At 32.5% G+C, this 20,517-nt stretch overlaps 1 protein-coding gene across 2 annotated transcripts in view; it reads left to right on the top strand.

The window, feature by feature from the left end:
• Cad89D (cadherin-89D) overlaps positions 1–20,517 on the top strand; it is a 58,087-nt gene that overhangs the window by 6,399 nt on the left and 31,171 nt on the right. For both annotated transcript variants that reach the window (XM_065357157.1, XM_065357158.1), the window contains exons 3-6: positions 8,880–9,010; positions 11,264–11,419; positions 15,598–15,706; positions 15,966–16,168. In XM_065357157.1, the coding sequence (XP_065213229.1) occupies positions 8,880–9,010; positions 11,264–11,419; positions 15,598–15,706; positions 15,966–16,168 (599 nt within the window). The remainder of the gene's footprint in view (positions 1–8,879; positions 9,011–11,263; positions 11,420–15,597; positions 15,707–15,965; positions 16,169–20,517) is intronic.

The raw sequence follows: 20,517 nt of genomic DNA, 5'->3' as shown, positions 1-20,517 counted from the left end.
TTTTTATCAAAATTTTGAAAATCGTGTTTTATATATTTCAAAATATTTTGAAACTTTGGAAATTTTGAAGATACGATTTTCAAAATTTCGATAAGAGAATGTAAGTAAGAAATAAATTTGGAAACTGATTTCAAAATTTTCGAGATTTTGAGCAATTGATTTGCCAAGTTTCTGAATGGAAACTATATACATATGAAACAAATTTTGATTTTTTTTTCATCGCTTATTCTCTCAAAATTATGGAAAGGATTTAAGATTTACCGCTTGAAAAACCTTCTGTTCTAATAGGCAGGTTTAAAAAATGAGAATGAATTTCAAAATTTTGAAAAATTTAAAACTTATTCTTACAAGTATTTTAAAGTGAGCTTTTAAAATAATGTAAATTTTAAAAGCAGATTTCCATAATTTTAAAAAAATAGGAAACAAAAAAAATTTTAAAAAATTTGCTTTATAGCTTCTTTTTTGCAAAAATTTTAAAAATCAGATTAAAATTTCAAAATATCTGGAAACTGATTTTAAAATTTTTAAACTTTCGATAATCTCACTTTAAAATTAAATTTTGAAAAATCGATTTGAAATACCTACCTCACATAGAAAAATTAGAATAAATTTCAAACTTTTGAAATGTTGAAGACTTTGAAATTCTTGTCCTATTTTCTTGTATTATTTTTAAATTTTCAAAATGTACATTTCAAAACTAAATGTTCAGCATTTCGAAAATTTCAAAATTCATCCCAGGAGAAAACGATTGAATCTGATCAGGGTCCGAGTTTAATCTCATCTGATCTAGTTGGATCAGATTTATTCAGATCTGGTCAAGTCGAATTGAATCCGTGAAATATTCGGATCTGATCAGACTTGATCAGATTCAATTCCAATTATTTTCCTCTAGGTGTCCTAATTTACTTACTTACACCATTTTAGAATTGGATTTTCATGGATTTTTAAAATGTAAATTTCAAAATCGAGTTTTCAAAATTTTGAAAAAATAGGCACTAAAATGGGGGTTTAAAATTTGTTTCATAGCTCTTCCATGTGTTTGAATTTTATTGAAATTTTCAGCATTTGAAAATCAAATTTTCAAGATCAAAATTCTTGAAAAAAAAAACAAACAGATTTCAAGATTTAATAGAAAAGAGACGGGTGATAAATTTGAATGAATAGTTTGATACTGTTGTGAGTCATGCATGGATAGACTGAAATGACTCATTCCTTTTTTTATTTCAAGGTGACTTTTTTCAACTATCCTTATTTCACTTTCTATACATTTGATGACTCATGACCTATAAGTCGTATCAAGTGGAGAGAATTTTTAGCAGTTTTGTTTTTCTCAAAAAAAAGGAAATTTTTTGAAAATTGATTCTTTTAATCGATTTATTCTTCACGTTTGATCAAAAAGTCCAACAAGAATTTACAATTTTTGTGACCTTTTGTCCCTATGACATAACTTTTTAAAGTCCACTCCAGCCTGGTTACATTCAAAATTTTCTCCAGCGATTAGCTCGTAACTTTACTAGTTAAGTATTTTTGAAAAATATGAAAAATTCTTGGATTACAAACGTGTCAACATAAAAAGTTGCAATTTGGTTTTTACCTAATTTTTGACCTCCTCAATTGATTGATTGATGATGGTTTTGAATCATTTCGGAGACTTCAACGAATTTCAAATTTTTATGCAGTTATGGAAAAGTAAGCAAAAAAAAAGAAGTTCCTCTGCTGCAAACTTAACAACTTGAAAAGCCAAAAGATTTACCTATATATCTAATTTTTGAAGCCCAAAATTGATTGATGGTACTTTTTAGTTATTCTGGAGTCTCCAGCGAACTTTCGGATTGTTCATTTTGTGGAAAAACAGTCATAAAATGGATACAATCGATTCAAATTTTCTCCAGTGATTATTTTCGAAATAAGAAACGAAAAATTCTTCATTTACGAACACATCACTTCAAAAAGCTGTACCTCTCCTGAGTATAATATGACTTATGCCCAATTTTTGACTTGAAAATTCGAACTGGTGGCTCTTTCAGCTATTAAGGAGCCTCCAGCGAATTTTATAACTTTTTAGCTCTTGAAAACAATAAGTTAGATAAATTTGAACCAGCAGAGAAGGGAATTTTACTTTTTTTAAAAAAATAACTAGTCACTTGAGAAAAAATTGTTCATTTGAATCAACACAAAAATAAACAGATTTTGAGAATTTCAGCATAATAAGTTGATCTTAAAGACCACAATAAAGACACTAGGATTCGATTAAGGCCCTTTTTATGCCAATTTAGCCAGAACTGGAAGATATAGAAACCCGCCAGAGGCTCCAAAACAGCTTCAAATTGCTACCAATAATCAAATTTTAGCTTTCTATCTCAATTTACTCAAATTTTGGTTTTATCATAAAACATGAGCCCAAATTGGAATTTTCAAAAATTGAAAAATGCAAATACCCAACTCATTTCTTGAAACTTGCCCTCGTAGTGGTGTACTCTTGGATGTTCTCCTGATTTTTTCCAATGGCCGGCCTCAAAAATTTTCTCATCAATGGTGAATTAAGATACATTGGTTGATCGATCTAGGAATCTCAGCTAATTCAGAAATAATCAAGCGATTTCACAAACAAAACACATGCTGTAATAGGACGTATATTAAAAATAAAAGTCTTCCGATTACTCGATGAAACTAGATAACTAGTCCACGATAGGAAATTGAATGGTTTCGGGAGTAATTAGGTTCACAACAATACGAATCTACCTACATAGGCCTACCTTACTTACACAAAACACGATCGATACAGGGTTATAAATCCGAGATCGAGTGTGCAAAAAACATACCTACAATTCTACCAATACTGCACATGTAGTAAGTTTACCAAGCTAGGCCGAATTACCTATATTATACATGTAAATTAAATACTCATTTACTAGGCTAATTTTAATTTTATGTGTAGAATTAGGTATACCGAAACGATGAATCGGACGCGTTACCATATGCATACACAATTTTATATACTTACTTACCAATACCTTAGCACATAATTACTTTAAACACAGCATTATAAATACATTACGTGTAATTGTGGCACGCGTCGCTTACTACAACGCCATCCACTGTAACGCATTTAAATGTTGAATATTTTACTATACGAGTTGTGAAGCGATTCACGGTTCGCTGACTTGTTAATTTAATCGCGATCATGAAATTATTAAACAGATTACGACGTATTATGAAGGCATCAAAGATTTAGGTGATCGATACCTATGTGTATTTTTCTTTCTTCTTCTTTCTCATTTTTTTTTCTTTTTTGGTTTTGTTACGAACAATTCAACGCGAATTTGAAACATCCTAAACCTATTCCATCGTTCGAGGCATACAACTGGTTGTGATTTATTTCCTAAAAAACCAGAAATAGAATGTATGTAGCAGACTCCACTACCTATAGGTACAACAATCTTGATGAATGTCTCGATGAAAATATTCGGCTATTGATAGCTGATTTATTTCTCAAGCTTTTACTGACTTTATTTTTCTATGCTTTCGAGATAAATTACCGTTTTAGGCAAAATACTCGGCTAAAAATATTTTATACTTAATTTTGTCAAAAATTTTAAGCGTAAAGGAATTTGAAAAATATTATTGCCTAATTATTTTTAGAAAAACAACTTTCTCCCTCGTGTTGGCTATTTTTACCAAAACGATTTATATCTAATTAAAAAACGACAGTAACGGATTATAAGGTACGTCTGCTAAAAGATCAAACCGAGTATTCTAAGAACATCGGGCGCTGTAGGTTAAATGGAAATTTCAACGGTAGCGCAAAGGGTCAACGCTAATTTAAATGTAAAACATTATAAAACAGCTGGACTCGAACAACGAAATCTTTTCAAAATTTACGACGATACAATAAATTTGTAACTTTAGAACACATTTGAGTTACTTAAGGGATGTAAGTAGGTAGACAGAGACACTAGCCACTAGACACAATATTCTAGTTGTTACGATATTGGAAAGGTAAAAGTAATAAATCTCTCAGCAGGTCGGCTACACCTTTTTTAAGACAGAAAATTCATATAGTAATCTAAGTATACCAGGCTAGATTCAAAGAAATTTGCAAAAATTAAAATTTCATCGATAGGTGTAGTCAACACTGTATTTAAATCACATCATCCTTCTCTCCTATCTCAGAGGATTTTCTATAACGTATTGAAACATCTACTAACGTATGCGCATAAATGCTCAACTACACGAAATAAATTTATATGTATAGGTAAATCAATGGACTTCTTGAAATCTACTTAAGCAAATCTCAAAAATATTTCCACTCAGACTACAAGAAATTCAAGTTAATTTTTTAGAGCAGGATGAGAATTTCCATAGCCTAGTTCATATTTTAAGATTAGGTCATAAAATCTAAAATCAACGGCAAGTATAATCTTTTGTGCGGTAGTTATTGTCTCTGAAAATTTGACATAAAAATAAAATAAAATCATACCTACTCGTACCTATTAGGTAACTTTTCACATAATTTCTCTCGCTAATAATCGAATGATTCAATAAAAAGGCAATGTATAAATCAAAGGTATTGGATAATTTCTAAATTACGATTATAGATTGAGTATAAAGTCAGAAAACCATGAGGTAGGCAGGTAATTAATTTCAATTTTATTTATCAAAAACTGGCATACCGGTAAGAAGCTCATAAATCATTTGTATAACCCATCAAATTGTTAATTGGTAACACGCGTCTAAGTATAATTTTATGCATTCGAAAAATTCAAGAGAAGTCATAAAATCCCAAGTCGATAATAATCGGTCACATTTTCGCTTTTATAAAAATCGTAAGCATAAAAAATAAATCACGTTCAATAATCCAAACCTAGGTTAGTATCAATAAGATTTACAAATCATAATACAAACTTTTTTGGGGGAGGGAGAGAAGGGTCTTCAATGTTATTTTCATTTCCCAAACCAAAATACATTTTCGTAAAAATCAAAATATAATAGGTGTGGGAATAGAGAAAATTGTCATTAAAAAAATAATAATAAACGTGGATGAATTGATTGAAAAAAAAAAGAAGTGAGACGTTCATTAGTCAATCACAGAATTTCTACATCATTTAGCATTTCCATTCGTTTGTACAATCATTTAGGATCGATCGTTTTCAAAGGTTTTCAGAATTTGGAATTGAGGTAAGGCAGTGGGGGAGAGGGTGGCACCACGGTTCAGACCTTTAAATAATATAATAAAAATGTTACCGCATTTCTTCCAATTCAGCTTCAAAATCCAACTCAGACGGAAAAAATCAAATTTGAAAATACACCATCAGAGCAAATTTTAATAACATTTATTTTTCGATTCGTGGATATTTTTTTCAAATTCAAGTTTGATTCATTTGATCAAATTGACGTAGCTCAAAATATAATTTATATTCAATTTTCGACCTCCCCCCCCCCCCTCAAATGACGGTGATTTCAAATTATTCCACAGCCTTCAATCGTATTATTCAATTTTTCATGTTTTTTTAAATCACTTTCAAAAGACCCACACACAAAATTTTTTAATCGATGTTGTTCTAAATTTGGAATTTCTAAAATCATTTCTGCCAGTTCAAATCTAAAATTTGCTCTATGATTTACTTCTGAAAAAAAAATAGTTCATGACTGACCTGTCCTCATTTTTCAAACACTTTACGACTTCTTATCTTCTGAATAGCGGAGATGTTAAACTTTTACACGTCGATTTTTCGCTTCTGCAATGTCTTCGGACATTCTAAGATTTATCTGAGGAGAGAGGGGGCGAGGATGTTAATAATACCTTCAACATTTCAATTTGTTATTTTCCAAATTTTTAGACTTTTTTTGAGCATTTTTAATTGAATTTTTACTTGTCGCAATTTTTCAATGCAGATAATTGATTCAAAAAAAAAAAATGCAAATCATATATTTTTGAAAAAGGGAAAGGAACACTGTTCTTCTCAAGAGAACCGAAGACATACTATTTTTAGAAAAATTTTCGGTGTTAGAACCTCAAAACTACGGAACATTTTCATTGAAATTTTCCACAAATGCAATCAGTCTTGTTCTTTAAAAATTACTCAGAGGAAAGGACTAAGTTTCTAACTTTCTACCCAAGGGACACAAAGATAAAAATGTTTTGATAAAATGTCTGTAATTTTTCATTCCCAAATAAAATGGAAAGTTAGTACTAGTATAATCGAGAAAGTAGATATTATTCCAAAAATAAGAAATCCAGGAACCCGCTGCCGGATCCGTTCGAAAGATGAAAACTGGGGCATTACATCGAATTTGAACACTATACCTCCATTTTATTAAAAAATAATATCCAAGAATCTAAGGAACGAAATTCGCCACCTGATTGGTGAAAATTGAAAAACTAGTTCTTCAGAAAAATTCTGCTGAAATTTGATTCATCGGATACTGTTCAACCCAAAAATATTATACCTACCCTTTTTGACAGAGAAATAAAAAAAAATTCGTTCCAAGTATTTTGCGTAAATAAAGAATGGGAAATAGTTAGGTCTGCTTTTGAACTAAATTTCATGAAAAGGGCCGTTGCATGGATATTTCCATTCATCAAGACCATCGAAGTCAAGTTTTTACCACAGCTTCCTTTTTAGAGCGCGGGGGGGGGGTGATGAAAATTGTAGATAGGTACCCGTAAAGAGGAGAAAATGTACTGTGGCCAAATATTTTTTGAGACCGATCTCAAAAAGAAGAAAATTAGATACAGAAATCACGACGAATGATTATTTTTTGATTAAATATCTTTATCTAGGCTCGTTTTCAGAACACTTTATCTATTCAAATTTTTAATTTCTTGTAAGTAAATAATTATAGTCTTATTTCAAAGTAAATTGTGAAAAGGTACTACATCTACCCGCCGAAAATTATTAAGCCGCATCGTTTCACGGTCAAAACACAACTTCTGTAATTCTTTCTATTCGTATGTATTTCAAAAAAAAAAAAAACACAACCGCGCAGGTTGAAATTTATTTATAAATTCAATGCACTCTTTTTTATTGGTATAGAGGGGCTTTTGCCTTATTCTAAAAATGTTGTATAAAAAAGAATCTTAAATATATATTCTGTATAAGCATTGAGCTTTGAAAAAAATCTTAGAATCAACTCGTGAAGTCAAATTACAGCAAAAAAAAGGCGGAAAATTACTGGAAACGATAACACGTCTTTTCCATCTGCGACGGTCCAGTTGGTATTTTTCCATCGTATAGTACGTACGAGTATATCTAGCTCATTGACCTTACATTATAGTGAACAGCATCAAGATTACGCAATCTTTTAATCACTTTGTCAACTTATCGAAAAGTACAAACATCCAAATTCACCTACTTACTCGTGCTCATGGCATGGCACATTCCTAGAACAAACAGAAATGTACTTACACCAGTTCCTGATGTGTTATGATTAAAGCATAAACCTATCAGATCATGTTCACACTCAGTGGGATACCCTACACAGGGATACTTCCGCACACACGCATAATGACATTTTTACATGGAGTATGCGCTGACCAAAACTCATGTAAAAATGATAATCTGGCAGAAAAAAATTCGCCAGAATAATTTCTCTTTCTTTGACGTATGTAATTAAATGCTTAAAAAAGACACATAACCGATATCCATGAAATTCAACAGCTAAAACATTAGGCTACTGTCGCCGCAAAAATACACTGCTATTTTTTTGTTTTCTTTTCGAAGGTGTGTGGATAATACTTTAATTACGTAATAATATTTTCCACAATATTTTCCAACTTTCGGCCTAATCTATCTGTATCGTAACCAAGTTAACCTTCATCCGGTGTAGCGATTAAATACGTTAAATGGAAATGGCATAACTGTTTCTACACATCGTAGTTCCGTACTGTACTGTGTACTGGTCAGTATACGAGTTCATACGCCTAATTAAGAATTTTTCCTCGCTGCAATACCACTATATCTCACAAGACTCGTCGCCAACACGAGGGAAGTTCATCATTACAGGCTATAGAGCAAACGTGTTTTTTTTGCGAGGCATCACATACGAGTAGGTAATTTTCGTAGCGTGAAAAACTACATTTATTCGTAACAAAATCGTTTGCATCTATACGCACACCTCTCGTCTTAGAGGTACCGTTGACAGTAATTATGAATTTCGACGTATTAACATAAAGAGTACAACGTACGAGGAAGCAGGTACCTATACTCCTACCTATAACCCAGTCGATGGAAAATGTTAATTAAATGCTTATAACCATACCTACTTGGAAAAAAATCTGGTTTTTTTTAAGAGGAAGTTTTTTTTAAACGTGAAAAACAATAAATCTAATGGTAGGTCTATAGGTATCATAGGTCTATAAGATCAGTCTGAATATTTTTTTACCAATGGATTTCACTCGAGTTTGAAGACGACCGCGAACCGGCGATGTAAAAAATATCGTCTTCTAGTTCAATTAATTGCACCATCAGTCGGAAATACGAGTATCATAGCAAATATTTATAAAAGGACGACCGCAGTTATTCGAGCATAAATATCTGCGAAGTTTATGTAGGTAGCTATTGTATTGTGTGTTAAGTATACTCGTGTAAGGTATTCTTTACCTACGTAAGAATGGGAGAAAATATTTCTCACTTTCGCACTTTGCTGGTTTTTATTATTAAATAATTATATCGAAGGCACGATACGTACCCAGTCGAATAAGTATAACGACAACGAGTGTCGTGAAATTAAATAAAATCGTCGTTTAATTGATAAAAATTGTCATTACTTTGATGCAGCATGTATACGTCTGTCCTTCTACCTATTCATAATTTTATACCGAAATAAAATTAAAATGTCGGATATTTTATTCGTTTTTCTTTCTGATTAATTTTTAGGTTGCCAATTTTACCCAGCTGGGGAATATCTACGTTTTGTCAGGATACCAGAAAGTATGCCTGTTGGTCACGAGGTATTGCAAATTGAAGTACATCCTAGAAGGAATTTGAGCTTGCAACCTGTCGACAAGGTAAGATTTTCAGTATAATTTTATTTGTCTAATTAAGTTACTCGTATACGTAATTTGTTGTTTTATTTTTGAAAATTCAATGATCATTGATCTGAAAATAATTCGTAATTTTTGATGGTGACCTTTTCTTATAAAAATTCATTTTATGAATGAAATAAGGGCTCTACGAAACGATATTGATCATTTTAGACAATTTAGGTAGGTCTAGGTATGCTTTAAGAAGTTCAATATTCATTTAGTAGAAACGATGAAAGTTATGTGGTCCTGAAACTAATATGGGTCAAATCAAATTTCACCATTTCAGATCATTTTGGAGCCTCCAGTACAATTTTCGATTTCTCCAGAATTTTAAAATTTCTCCAGAAGAGGTGGCAATTACGTAATTCGGATATCTGGAAACCGACAAGGTCGAGAATAGGTCACAATTCGATTTTTACCTGTCTACCTCAATTTCCATACTTCTTCTGGAAAAATTTAAAAATTTTGAAGAAATCGAAAATTGCGCTGAAAACTTTAAGATGACTTGAAATGATAAAATTTGGTTCGAGGGGAGAGGGTTTGGTTTTTGACGAGACATAGCCATTCGCACAAATTTCAAAAGTTTTCCTGCGAAAAGAACATTTTGAATTTTTCAATTTTTTTTTTCTTACGAGTAAATATATGGGTCAAAAAACTACACTTGAAATGTTCGCTTGGAAATTGACCCAAAAGTAGTCGAACTCGTTAACCACGACGAGTTTTAACTACAACTCGATTTTTAGGTGTCAGAAATAATTTCCACACTATTTGGAAAAAATTTTAAAATTCTGGAAAAATTGATTTTCTAAGTAATCTGACACCGATTTTTTTCTGCACTTATTCGCTCAAAATCACCTCGAACGAGACAAATTCTACACTAAAAAACAGAAAAATTGAAAAAAATAATTCATATTTTCAATACTTACACAAAAAAAAGAACTTTGTCGGAAGCTTGGAGAACTAGGAAAAAATTACAATGAAGTTTCAACATTATCAAATCAAACTTTTAAAAACTTCGAAAAAAGTGACAAATTTTTCACTCTTCTAATTTTTATTAAAATTTGTCAAACTTTCCCTTCAAAAATGCAGGATTTCTGACATTATCGACAAATTTCACAAATCCATCGCCTTAACCTACTTGAATAAAATGTTCGAGTCCAATATTCTTGCCTTCTTAATGAAATTTAAATTTATTTTATACCAATAAATAAACTTTTAAAGATTTTTTTGAGCTGTTTTTTTCAAGGATTGTACCTTTATTCATTAGAATTCAAATTTATGATACATCAAAGAATATTTTTAAATGTTTTCTCCCCCCCCCCCCCACAAAAGTGAATTTTCCTTTGCCCTGGCAGGCAATGTCTCTTTTCTTTTCAAACTCAAAATAAGAAGAGGGAATAGCCAGTCCCACTTCTCCCAAGGAGCCTAAAATATTTCATGAAAAAAAAATCATTTTATAAGTAGGCATCGACGCTGAAAAATTTGTATCTCAGGAGAGAAAATTGAGGTTTTCTTAATTCTGATAAATTTCTTATTTTGATCTTACCAATAATTTCCTTTATATTATATTTTTTTATCTCTGGCAAAAAACAGTGATCAAAATGAATTTCTTGTACACAGGAATAAAAAATAGCCTCAGTTAAAACATTTCAGAGAGGCAATTTTTCTCATGTTTCAATTTCAGTCTGTTTTTTTCATCGGAAGATTGTAGTACATCTACTTATCAAAACAAAAAAAAAAATCCATAGAAATTTTGAATTAAAAATGAGAATGAATGTTTCACCTACGTAAATTGAATGTTAAATGTTCATGTTCAAAAAGTGTGAAAAATTTGAAGCATTTTTTATCTAGCTAAGTGTTACTTGAGTGAATTCTATGAATGTGACCTTTGATCTAGAAAGTAACAACGGTTATAAATTACACCACTTTGATCAATTTCATTATTTCTGACTTTTATTTTTCTAGCCTTTTTTTTTACTATGGGAAGAAGTGAGGCAACGGAAATGCTCCACAAAATTTTAATTTAAAAAAAAAATCGTTTCCTTATGAAGAATTTGACAATATCTCTTTTATAAAAATTATTTTAGCATAAAATTTACATTTTTGAAATATTCTCGATATCAGTTTGAGAATTTCAATGGTTACACTTGTCTGACCTCATATGATACTATTTTTACACTGAACTAGGCTTTTCGAAGATCTCCAATCGTATACCTAATTTGCATATTTTTCCAGGCTGAAGATGTGGAATACTTTAAATTTCGAGCAGTGAACCGAAGTGTGGTATCTGTGAGATTGTCTAAGCCGCTGGACACATTGGTAGATGGTCCGAATCCTCAGAGCGTTTTGAAATTCCGAATGGTTTGCGACTACGATGACGGAGACGATACGGTAATTTTAACATCTCAACATGAAATTTTGAGTATAATTATTTTTTTCGTACAATTTTCGCTTACTTTCTTACAAGTTAATCGTTCCCGTTACACTTTTACTACTGCATTTGGTTTGCTTGTGATCTAAACTGGTGTAGATGGAATCCGTCTGCATAAGTAATATTACGTTATTTGCTAGTGCAGCACAACGCGAGTTTTTTAATTTAAATCTTGGGATCATCCAAGTTGTAAATTGAAATTACGTAATGTCATTCGTTTGGGAATTCAAAACACGTAAAAATGTTCTTTGAAATCATCTACATAGATTGTGCATTTTGCATAATACATAAATACGAGTACAATGAATCTGAGGAAACGAAAATTTTTTTGGTTGGATACCTATACCTACTCATATGTTTGAATATATTTCAACGTCTGATGAAAAATAAAAAAATAATAAGTTCACGAAAATAAATCATCTATCATTCGCATCGAAATAGGAAAAATACCTACATATTATTTTAACGTTACACATTCGTACAAAAATATCTGGGTACCTATTCTGTAATAGTTCCCATGACAAATATGTAATCAGATGAATTCGCCAGGTTCCTTCCTAGATACATAAGGATCATTTAAAAAGCAATACTGTCATAACATCTTGCACGGATTTATTAATCCATCATAATACAATTATCTAACAACTTTCCATCCATCATCAAATCTTTACATAGGTATCGCCCACCAACTGCTGCATCGTTGATTCGTTGTCATTGTCAATGTACTACATTAAACTAATAATTTCTTCTAACGCCTATATACTGTATAGGTAAATTTGTCACTCGAAAATAACATGATGGATATTACGTTAAAAAGACGGAACACTACTATTTGGTTAAAATTCCGTTTCCAATATGACTTATCCTATTAAAATACCGTTCATTATGTAAATTTCAAAGTCTATGACAGTTTCGACTTGATGATTCCCCTTTTTTTTCTTCATCTTCTGTAATGCGATATGCATCGTCTGCCAAAATAACACAATTTTTCACACCTAAATCGAACATCAAATCATAACTGTCTACGTGTAGTATACAAATAGCGAGAGATGTTCGTTTGTGTATCGTCTGGCTGGAAAAATTATCGCTTCCGTGTGTATACAATACGACAAATCGGCGACTGCCACTATTTTCTATTAAGGAAGCGAACGAATGTAGCCTAAGCTTTTGTTTGAAGCGGAAATCATTGCATAGATGGACATTGGTAATGATACCTACTGTGAAATAGGTGTTCGTTGATTTCATTTTTTTTTTGCATTCTTTTTTAAACTACCAAGTTCGTGCGCTCGTACATATTAAACGCTGAGAAAATTACCTTCATGGGTATGCCCATTGCCCATCTACCTATACCTAATGCAATAATACCATGCACAAAGGTATAGCTAATACGACGTAGGTATCTACTCATGCCATGTAATACGTACGCCTGTCTTGTTTAATTATTCTTTAAATTCAAAATATTATTTGTTAGCCGATAGGTGCATCAAAAGATTTTTTTTTGTTTTTTCACAACAACCATACTTTAAGTAGGAATGACGAGAAAAAAAATTGAAAAATAAACTGCAAGATTGCTGATTAGCTTTTCATCCAAACCTATATCACAAAGAATGTGAAGAAAAAATATTTTGTTCGAGAAAATACTTCTCGAGGAAGAGGGAGGGGAAGGGCTACATCAATGTTTAAAAGTGATGACAGCTTAGATGTTTTGACATGTTGCAAAACCCTGTTGGCAGTTGAAGAGAAATAGAAAATCAACCATCATTTTCTCGAGCTGTAGACAGAATTTCGACAGTTAAGATTTTTTTCATCCAGTAAATTACTCGATCAAAACGCCACTGACTAAAGCTATCCAGGTACTGCATAAATAATTTAAAAAAAAAAAAAACTAATAAAAATACTGCAAAAAACCGTGAAAAACGACGACAAATATAAGTTTCATAATTATTCAACCAAAATATGGAATAGGAGTCCGTTGGGGGGGGGCGGTGGAAGAGGGGGTTCCTCTCTTTCAAGCACATTTTACAGCAAAACAAGATCACATCGAGTTTTAGAATTTAAGGTTCAAAATAGTAAAATGATGCAAAATTTCCTCTTTATGAAAAGATAGAGATACCCATCTAAAATTATCATGAAAATTATTAAAAACGAAGTAAAAATCACTCAAATATTACATAAGAAAATTGCATGAAATAAAGTACAACCTACCTACATCTATTTGAAATCAACAGCTCACATTTGCAAAGATTCATATAAAAATGATTAAAAATGATACAAAATGGTCAAATTTAATCGAAAATTTTGTGAAATATGAGAAATATGGCAAAAAAATGTGAACAAAATTGTTTGAAATTATCAGAAAATCTATAAAATTTAACATAACAATGAGCAAATATGTATCATAGTAAAATTTATAATAAAACATATAGGTAGGTTGTAAATTCCTAAAAATTTCGAAAAATAGAAAAATTTACGAGAAAATCATTAACAATGCTGGAGTGAAAATTTATAAAATATCATGAAAATTGCAAGATAAAAAGTTTTCAAAATCAACAGGAAATTAGCAAAATGAAATGAAAAATGTTGAAAATAATTTGAAAAATTGTAGAGAAATAATATTTACTTACTTACCAGAATTTTGTGAAATTGCAAAATTATCCAATCCAAATATATGGACAAAGTAACTTGAAAATTGTAAGAAATTCCATAAAAATGATCAATTTCAGAAAAATTAGATAAAATGCAATACCTAAAACTTCTGTAAACTATGACACAAAAATCTCCTAAAAATTAGCTGAATGTAACCAAAAGTATTCATAGTTCTGCAGAAAATTGCATACAGTATGGGATGTTTCGAAGTGAAAAAATAAACTTTTCGTATAAAAAGTATCGTTTTTATACCTCTCAAAATACAAATAAATTTTCAAGAGCTTTCGCCCTCACATGGGCCAGCTCTCTATTCTTTTTCAAAATTAACACCCTAAAAAAATCCTTGAAATTCTAAAATTTTATAAGCCAAAAAAATAAACTCCTTGCATAGAAAAACATTGTTTTCAGACCTCTTGAAATTGAATTTTCAAAAACTTCGCCCTTGCTTTGCTCGGGCCAATTTGTTTCTTTCTTAATAAAAAAAAAAAAATAGGTACTTTTGGTTTGGGCCCCAACAAATACAAAACAGAAAATGAAAATGATATTAGACAAAAGTGGTATTTTCCCCCTATTTCAGTCGGCAAATTTTCAATCGACCCCCCCCCTTTTAAAAAAACCACCATATAGTTACATCTCAAGAAATGGGGTCAAATTATATGAACTTGCTCCAGGTTCGCATTGGCTCTCGAGGGCTCTGCTTGGAGCTTTCGGTAAAAATCAATTGTCAGTTATTACCACTCGAAGACTCTGATTTCTAGTCTCCATTTTAACTAAAATAACCGTTACAAATCTCAATCTCAACATACGAGTAAAAGGGGAAAATACGAGTATAATTTTTAGGGGCTAAAATTTTTTGAAATGGATACTTCTACCTACTTACGTCGTGAAATGTCAAAACATTCACTTTCATTTCAAAAATGGAAGAAAGTTTATTTTGGCAGTTTGAAATATTTCTGTAAAAACACAAACCTCCAAAAATACCATTATTCCTCTACAAATTGTGATGGTAATTGGAATTCTACCAGAAATGCACTTTTCTGGGATCATAACCGGTTATTGGATTTTGTTCATGAATTCATGCAATCAATGCAACTTTAGGACCCTTGAGAAAGTTTAAAACCTCTTATAAGACAATCAGCTTAAATTATTTTTCGGAATACATACTGCCATACAGACCTATAGGTCTCCATGTTCTAGTAAAAAAAAAAGAAACATCAGTGACTTAGTGACTGAGTGACCGAGTGGCTATCAAGTAAGATTGAACAAGCAATTTTTTAAAATAAAATCAAAAGTACCTAACAACACTACATATATTGGCAAATTACGAAAAATATAAAAGTTCAATTAAATATTCATCGTAATCCACTACCTATTTCGCATAGTTAGATACATATACGCAAGTCGGATAAACGACCATCTTTTAGTTGACATAATAAAAAGTAAAAGAAAAAAAAAATATATGTGTAACTATTATAACGGATTCTATTTCCAGATTTCTTCGTATTTATCAGTCAGCGTTTACGTAGAGGATATAAATGATAACGAACCAGTATTTGTCGACGCACCTTACACGGTAACCGTGGATGAAATCACAGCTACAGGTAAGAATCAGATGATTTTATGAATTCTTTAAAACGATATGAACCGGTTACCTATATAACAGTCTGAGCGTCCGACAAGTGATACCGTTTCTGTATTAAAAACTAGTCTAATATAACGTTTGTCAACAATTTTTATATCGTTGTTTTGGTGGTCACTCGTACACAAACACATACTCTACTTACTTACTACATTACTATAGGTATTTTACCTACATTGCTTAGGTACATCTCTCATATATGTGCTCACGATACATTCCAGGTTCGACTATTTTCAACGATATATTAGCCAGAGATAATGATAAACCTAATACACCGAATTCGGATGTGCATTATTCTATAATTGGAGGAAACGAACGTGGCAAATTCTCCATAGAAGACACGAACCCGGCATCTTTACTGTTGCGGAATCCATTAGATTACGACGCTGGAGATACGCACTTCGTATTAACCATTTTAGCATCGGTAGGTACACAGACGTAGTTTTTTTCATGTATTTTTTTTTCTTAGGTAGCTTACAGCTTACCGTGCCTTCCTATGTAGCTACTGTTCTGTTTTTTTTTCTTTCTTCGTATCGTTCACCTATTCATTTACATCTCAGCGAAACTCGATATGTAGTTTGTTTACAGCGATTTTAAGAAAAAAGAACATTTAAACACAAAAAATACCCGCTTTTCTAGTTAATGTATGATGTTCTCATAACGGTACTGAAAAAAATAAAAGTTAAGCTTCAATAATTTTGTCGTGAATAACGTACTGAGCTAGAAAGTGAGTTAAATGTCGTTCTGCAACAATGACGTCATTTGACATTGAATAACACTATTTTAACGTTACCTACAACGAAATCTTATACACGAGAGGATTAATGTACTACTCACGAATACCTACTCGCAGATGAGCATAGCATAAGTCTACGCTGAGGTGCTACCAAGCATACTACATACTTCATCTTTCATTATGATGAAATAATCGCGATGTCTTTAGGTTCACCGCGGGCACTACCCGAGGCATCGACCAAATTAACGAGAAATTACTAAATCATTATTTTAAAGAGGAGCCACTCAGATACCTAAATCGTGTCCTGTCTTGGACGAAATACGAAACTGTGTTAATGATGCTAACTTTCGGTGGCGTAACAATAAAATTTTCAACTAGGAGGATATCGGGGGTACTTACAAGATTATTTAACAAACGTAATACTTTTTACTCTTTTCAAGTAGATGAAAATAATTGAGACATTTACACGTCTACGATGTTAAGTTCACGAGCTCATGAGCATGCTGTCATCTTATGAAGGAGACGCTGAAGTGATGAGGACACTTTACCTACATAAATAACCTCAAGTAGAGCCCAATTAGGAAACTAAGCAGGCAGTTTTCAAAATATTCAAAATTTATGAAAAATGAAATTATTGCTTACCTACCTAAAGTTAATAACTTTTTGTACTTTCGTAATCTGAATCCGAACTATCCAATTGAAGGAGCTATGTACCAAAAAAAAAAATTCAAGAATTAGCCCCAGTTTCTAGAAAGACCTTGTATTGGGTTTGGAAGACCGCAATTGTTCAACGGAATTGAGTTTTTAACTTCTTGTTCAAAAACAAGGACTTCTGCTAGCAGCTAAAGATGATACTTACCAATAATTTTTGGACTGATTGGAGAAGGGTAAACTTTTTCTATTGACTTCAAATCGACTTGGAAATGGTCGTGATCGTGAGTCTATTCAAGTGATCGATCTTAAAGGAAAAGGAAGCCAACCCTGGGAACCTCTCCAGAGTCCACATCGGATTTGAACGGGACTGAGATTCTTGAGAAGAGCATGCTCTGAAACCCTCATCACCAAAATTTCAGCAGCCCAAATTATTATTTGATTTTTGACAAATTTTTGAACATTCGAAATTGACCATTTTTGGGGATGGATTTATGATTTAAAAAGAAACATGCGTATGAATACTAAATCAGTAAAAATGAGGAAAATCATTAGTCCTCAAACTATTCTGGAGCCAGCAGTGTGGTTTTAGATTTTTACCAGAATTTTAAAATTTTCATTGAAGAATAAATTGAATGGTGCTATTCAAGAAGGTCCTATCGCCAAAAAACTGGTTTTGAGAAAAACACATTTTTATATTTCAGTGTTTTGCTATTTTGGTTTACAATGATATAGCGAGCTCCGGTTTTTTTTGTTGAACAGAAGCATCTTTCCACTATTTATTTCCTGCGTAGTAATTTTTTTTCCACCACCAATATTTCCATGGGAGCGCTTTACAAAAGAGACCTTGATAGGACCTTCTTGAAACGACAAGACCTTCTTGCGGTTATTCCACCTAAAAATCGATTTTATTCCTTCTCAAACTCACCAAAAACATGAAATAGTTCAGACAACTTGTTAGGTACGTAATTTACAAGGTTAAAACACCAACTCTTGAGGAAAAAATTAAATTCAGAATCACTCGATTTTTTTCATTTTTATAAAATTTGATTTCCGTCGCACCCCACTCCCCTCCCCCAAGGGGTCGGGCAAAAAAAATGACATCGGATTCGAATTCCTCGTTGAAAATTACTACGAAATCACTACTTCCAACTCTTGAGTTTTGTTGTAAAACCCCATGCGCCCTTTTTTTTGCCATCCAAGTCACTGTGGTGAGCCGTCCTCACCAAATACATATGGCTGCTGTTTGTGAAAAACACCACATGGTGAGCTGCGGTTTGCACCATTGTGTGCAGAAAATGTCAGAGATTCAAATTTCATGAACTCCTCAAAAAGGTCCTATCGGTCGATAGGACCTTCTTGAATAGCACCATTCAATTCACCTAAAAAAAAACTCGAAAACTCACTTGGCGACTTCTGGTGAATTTGTCACCAGGATTCACCAGGATTCACCAGGGAGTAACCAGACATTTGAAATCACATTTGAAATCAATTTCTAGGGTCATTAGGACATTATTCTGGTGATTTTTTCACCATAAATTCACTTGAAAAAAAGTTAAAAACTCTCTTGGTGACTTCTGGTGAATCTGTCATGAAAAGTCACCAGGGAGTCAACAGACACTCCAAAAAAATTTTCAAAGGCTCTGAGGACATTTACGTGATTTTTTCAACATAAATTCACCTAAAAAAAAAACTGGAAAACTCACTTGGCGACTTCTGGTGAATCAGTCACCAGAAGTCACCAAGATTCACCAGGGAGTCACCAGACACTCAAAAATTTTTTGAACGTCCTGAGAACATCCTGGTACTTTTTTCACCAGCAATTCGTGTTCACCAGAAGTCACCAGGATTCACCAAGGAGTTACCAGACACTCAAAAAAATTTTCAAAGGCTCTGAGAATATTCTCGTGATTTTTTCACCAGGAATTCGTGTTGAAAATGACAGTAAACCCAATTGGTGACTTCTGGTGAATCTGTCCACAGAAGTCACCAGGATTCACCAAGGAGTCACCAGACATTTGAAAGCCATTTCTAGGGTTATTACGACATTCTGGCGATTTTATCACCATAAATTCACCTGGAAAAAAGTCAAAACTCACTTGGTGACTTCTGGCGAATCTGTCACCAGGATTCACCAGGGAGTCATCAGACACTCAAAACATTTTCAAAGGTTCTGAGGACATTCTCGTACATTCACTTTAAAAAAAACTCGAAAACTCACTTGGCGACTTCTGGTGAATCTGTCATCAGAATTCACCAGGGAGTCACCAGACACTCAAAAAATTTTTAAAAGGATCTCACAACATCCTGGTGCTTTTTTCACCAGCAGTTCGTGTTGAAAATGGCAAATAGACCACTTGGTGACTTCTGGTGAATCTGTCCCCAGAAGTCACCAGACACCCAACAAAAATTTCAAAGGCTCTGAGGACATTCTCGTGATTTTTTCACCAGCAAATCTTGTTGAAAATGACAATAAACCCAATTGGTGACTTCTGGTGAATCTGTCCCCAGAAGTCACCAGACACTCAAAAAGCTTTTCAAAGGCTCTGAGGACATTCTCATGATTTTTTTTACCAGCAATTCGTGTTGAAAATGACAATAAACCCAATTGGTGACTTGAAGTCCAAGGAGTCATCAGACATTTGAAACAAATTTTTCAGGAAATGGTACCTAAAAAATCACGCGGTGCTAGATGTAATTTTTTCAACTTTGGTAAATTTTGAAAATATCAAAGCTGTTCGACCATTTTTTGGTGGGTGGGGGAAGAAGGGAAGAGGAAGAGTCGAGAACCAAAATGCTGCAAAAAACTTCAAAAAAATACCATTAGTTTTCAGTTTAAAAAAATGATGGTTTAATACCAGAAATTGGAAGTTAACAATTATTATTTATTCAGTAACTCTTAATGTTAATAAATGTATGTACCTACCTAAAATTTTTTCGGTCAATTTCTTCATCTTCAAAGATCTTTGAAAACTCAGATTAAATAAAGAGAAGGCAAAAGCTGTGAAAAATAAATATTTTTCTATAAGTTGAGCTTAAAAATTTCCTCCTCCTAAAATCTAGGTAGGTACAATCTCAGGCAGCTGCTTGTATTTCCACTTACTTCCCAGTACGTGTAAATGTGTCAATGGCTAGAGGTTCCAGATTGTTTCGAAAGTGGTCGCAATCCATCGAATAAAGAAAATTAATAGTTACCTACAACACAGCCAGCGAGCTAAGTGCCCATCTTTAAAAATTTAATAAAAATTGAAAAATCAAGCTTGGCAGCTCAAACTGTAATTTTGAGCTGAGAGTGATTCGCGTTTTAAGTGGACCAAACTTCAGCTCGATCGAGGTTGACGAATTTTAAAGTTTTCCTGCTATCAGTCCAATTGGAATTTCAAAAA

Source organism: Planococcus citri, chromosome 3, assembly GCF_950023065.1.
Source record: "Planococcus citri chromosome 3, ihPlaCitr1.1, whole genome shotgun sequence".
Lineage (NCBI taxonomy): Eukaryota > Metazoa > Arthropoda > Insecta > Hemiptera > Pseudococcidae > Planococcus > Planococcus citri.
Note: the sequence above shows the minus strand (reverse complement) of the source record. Positions and strands in the feature narration are given on the sequence as shown.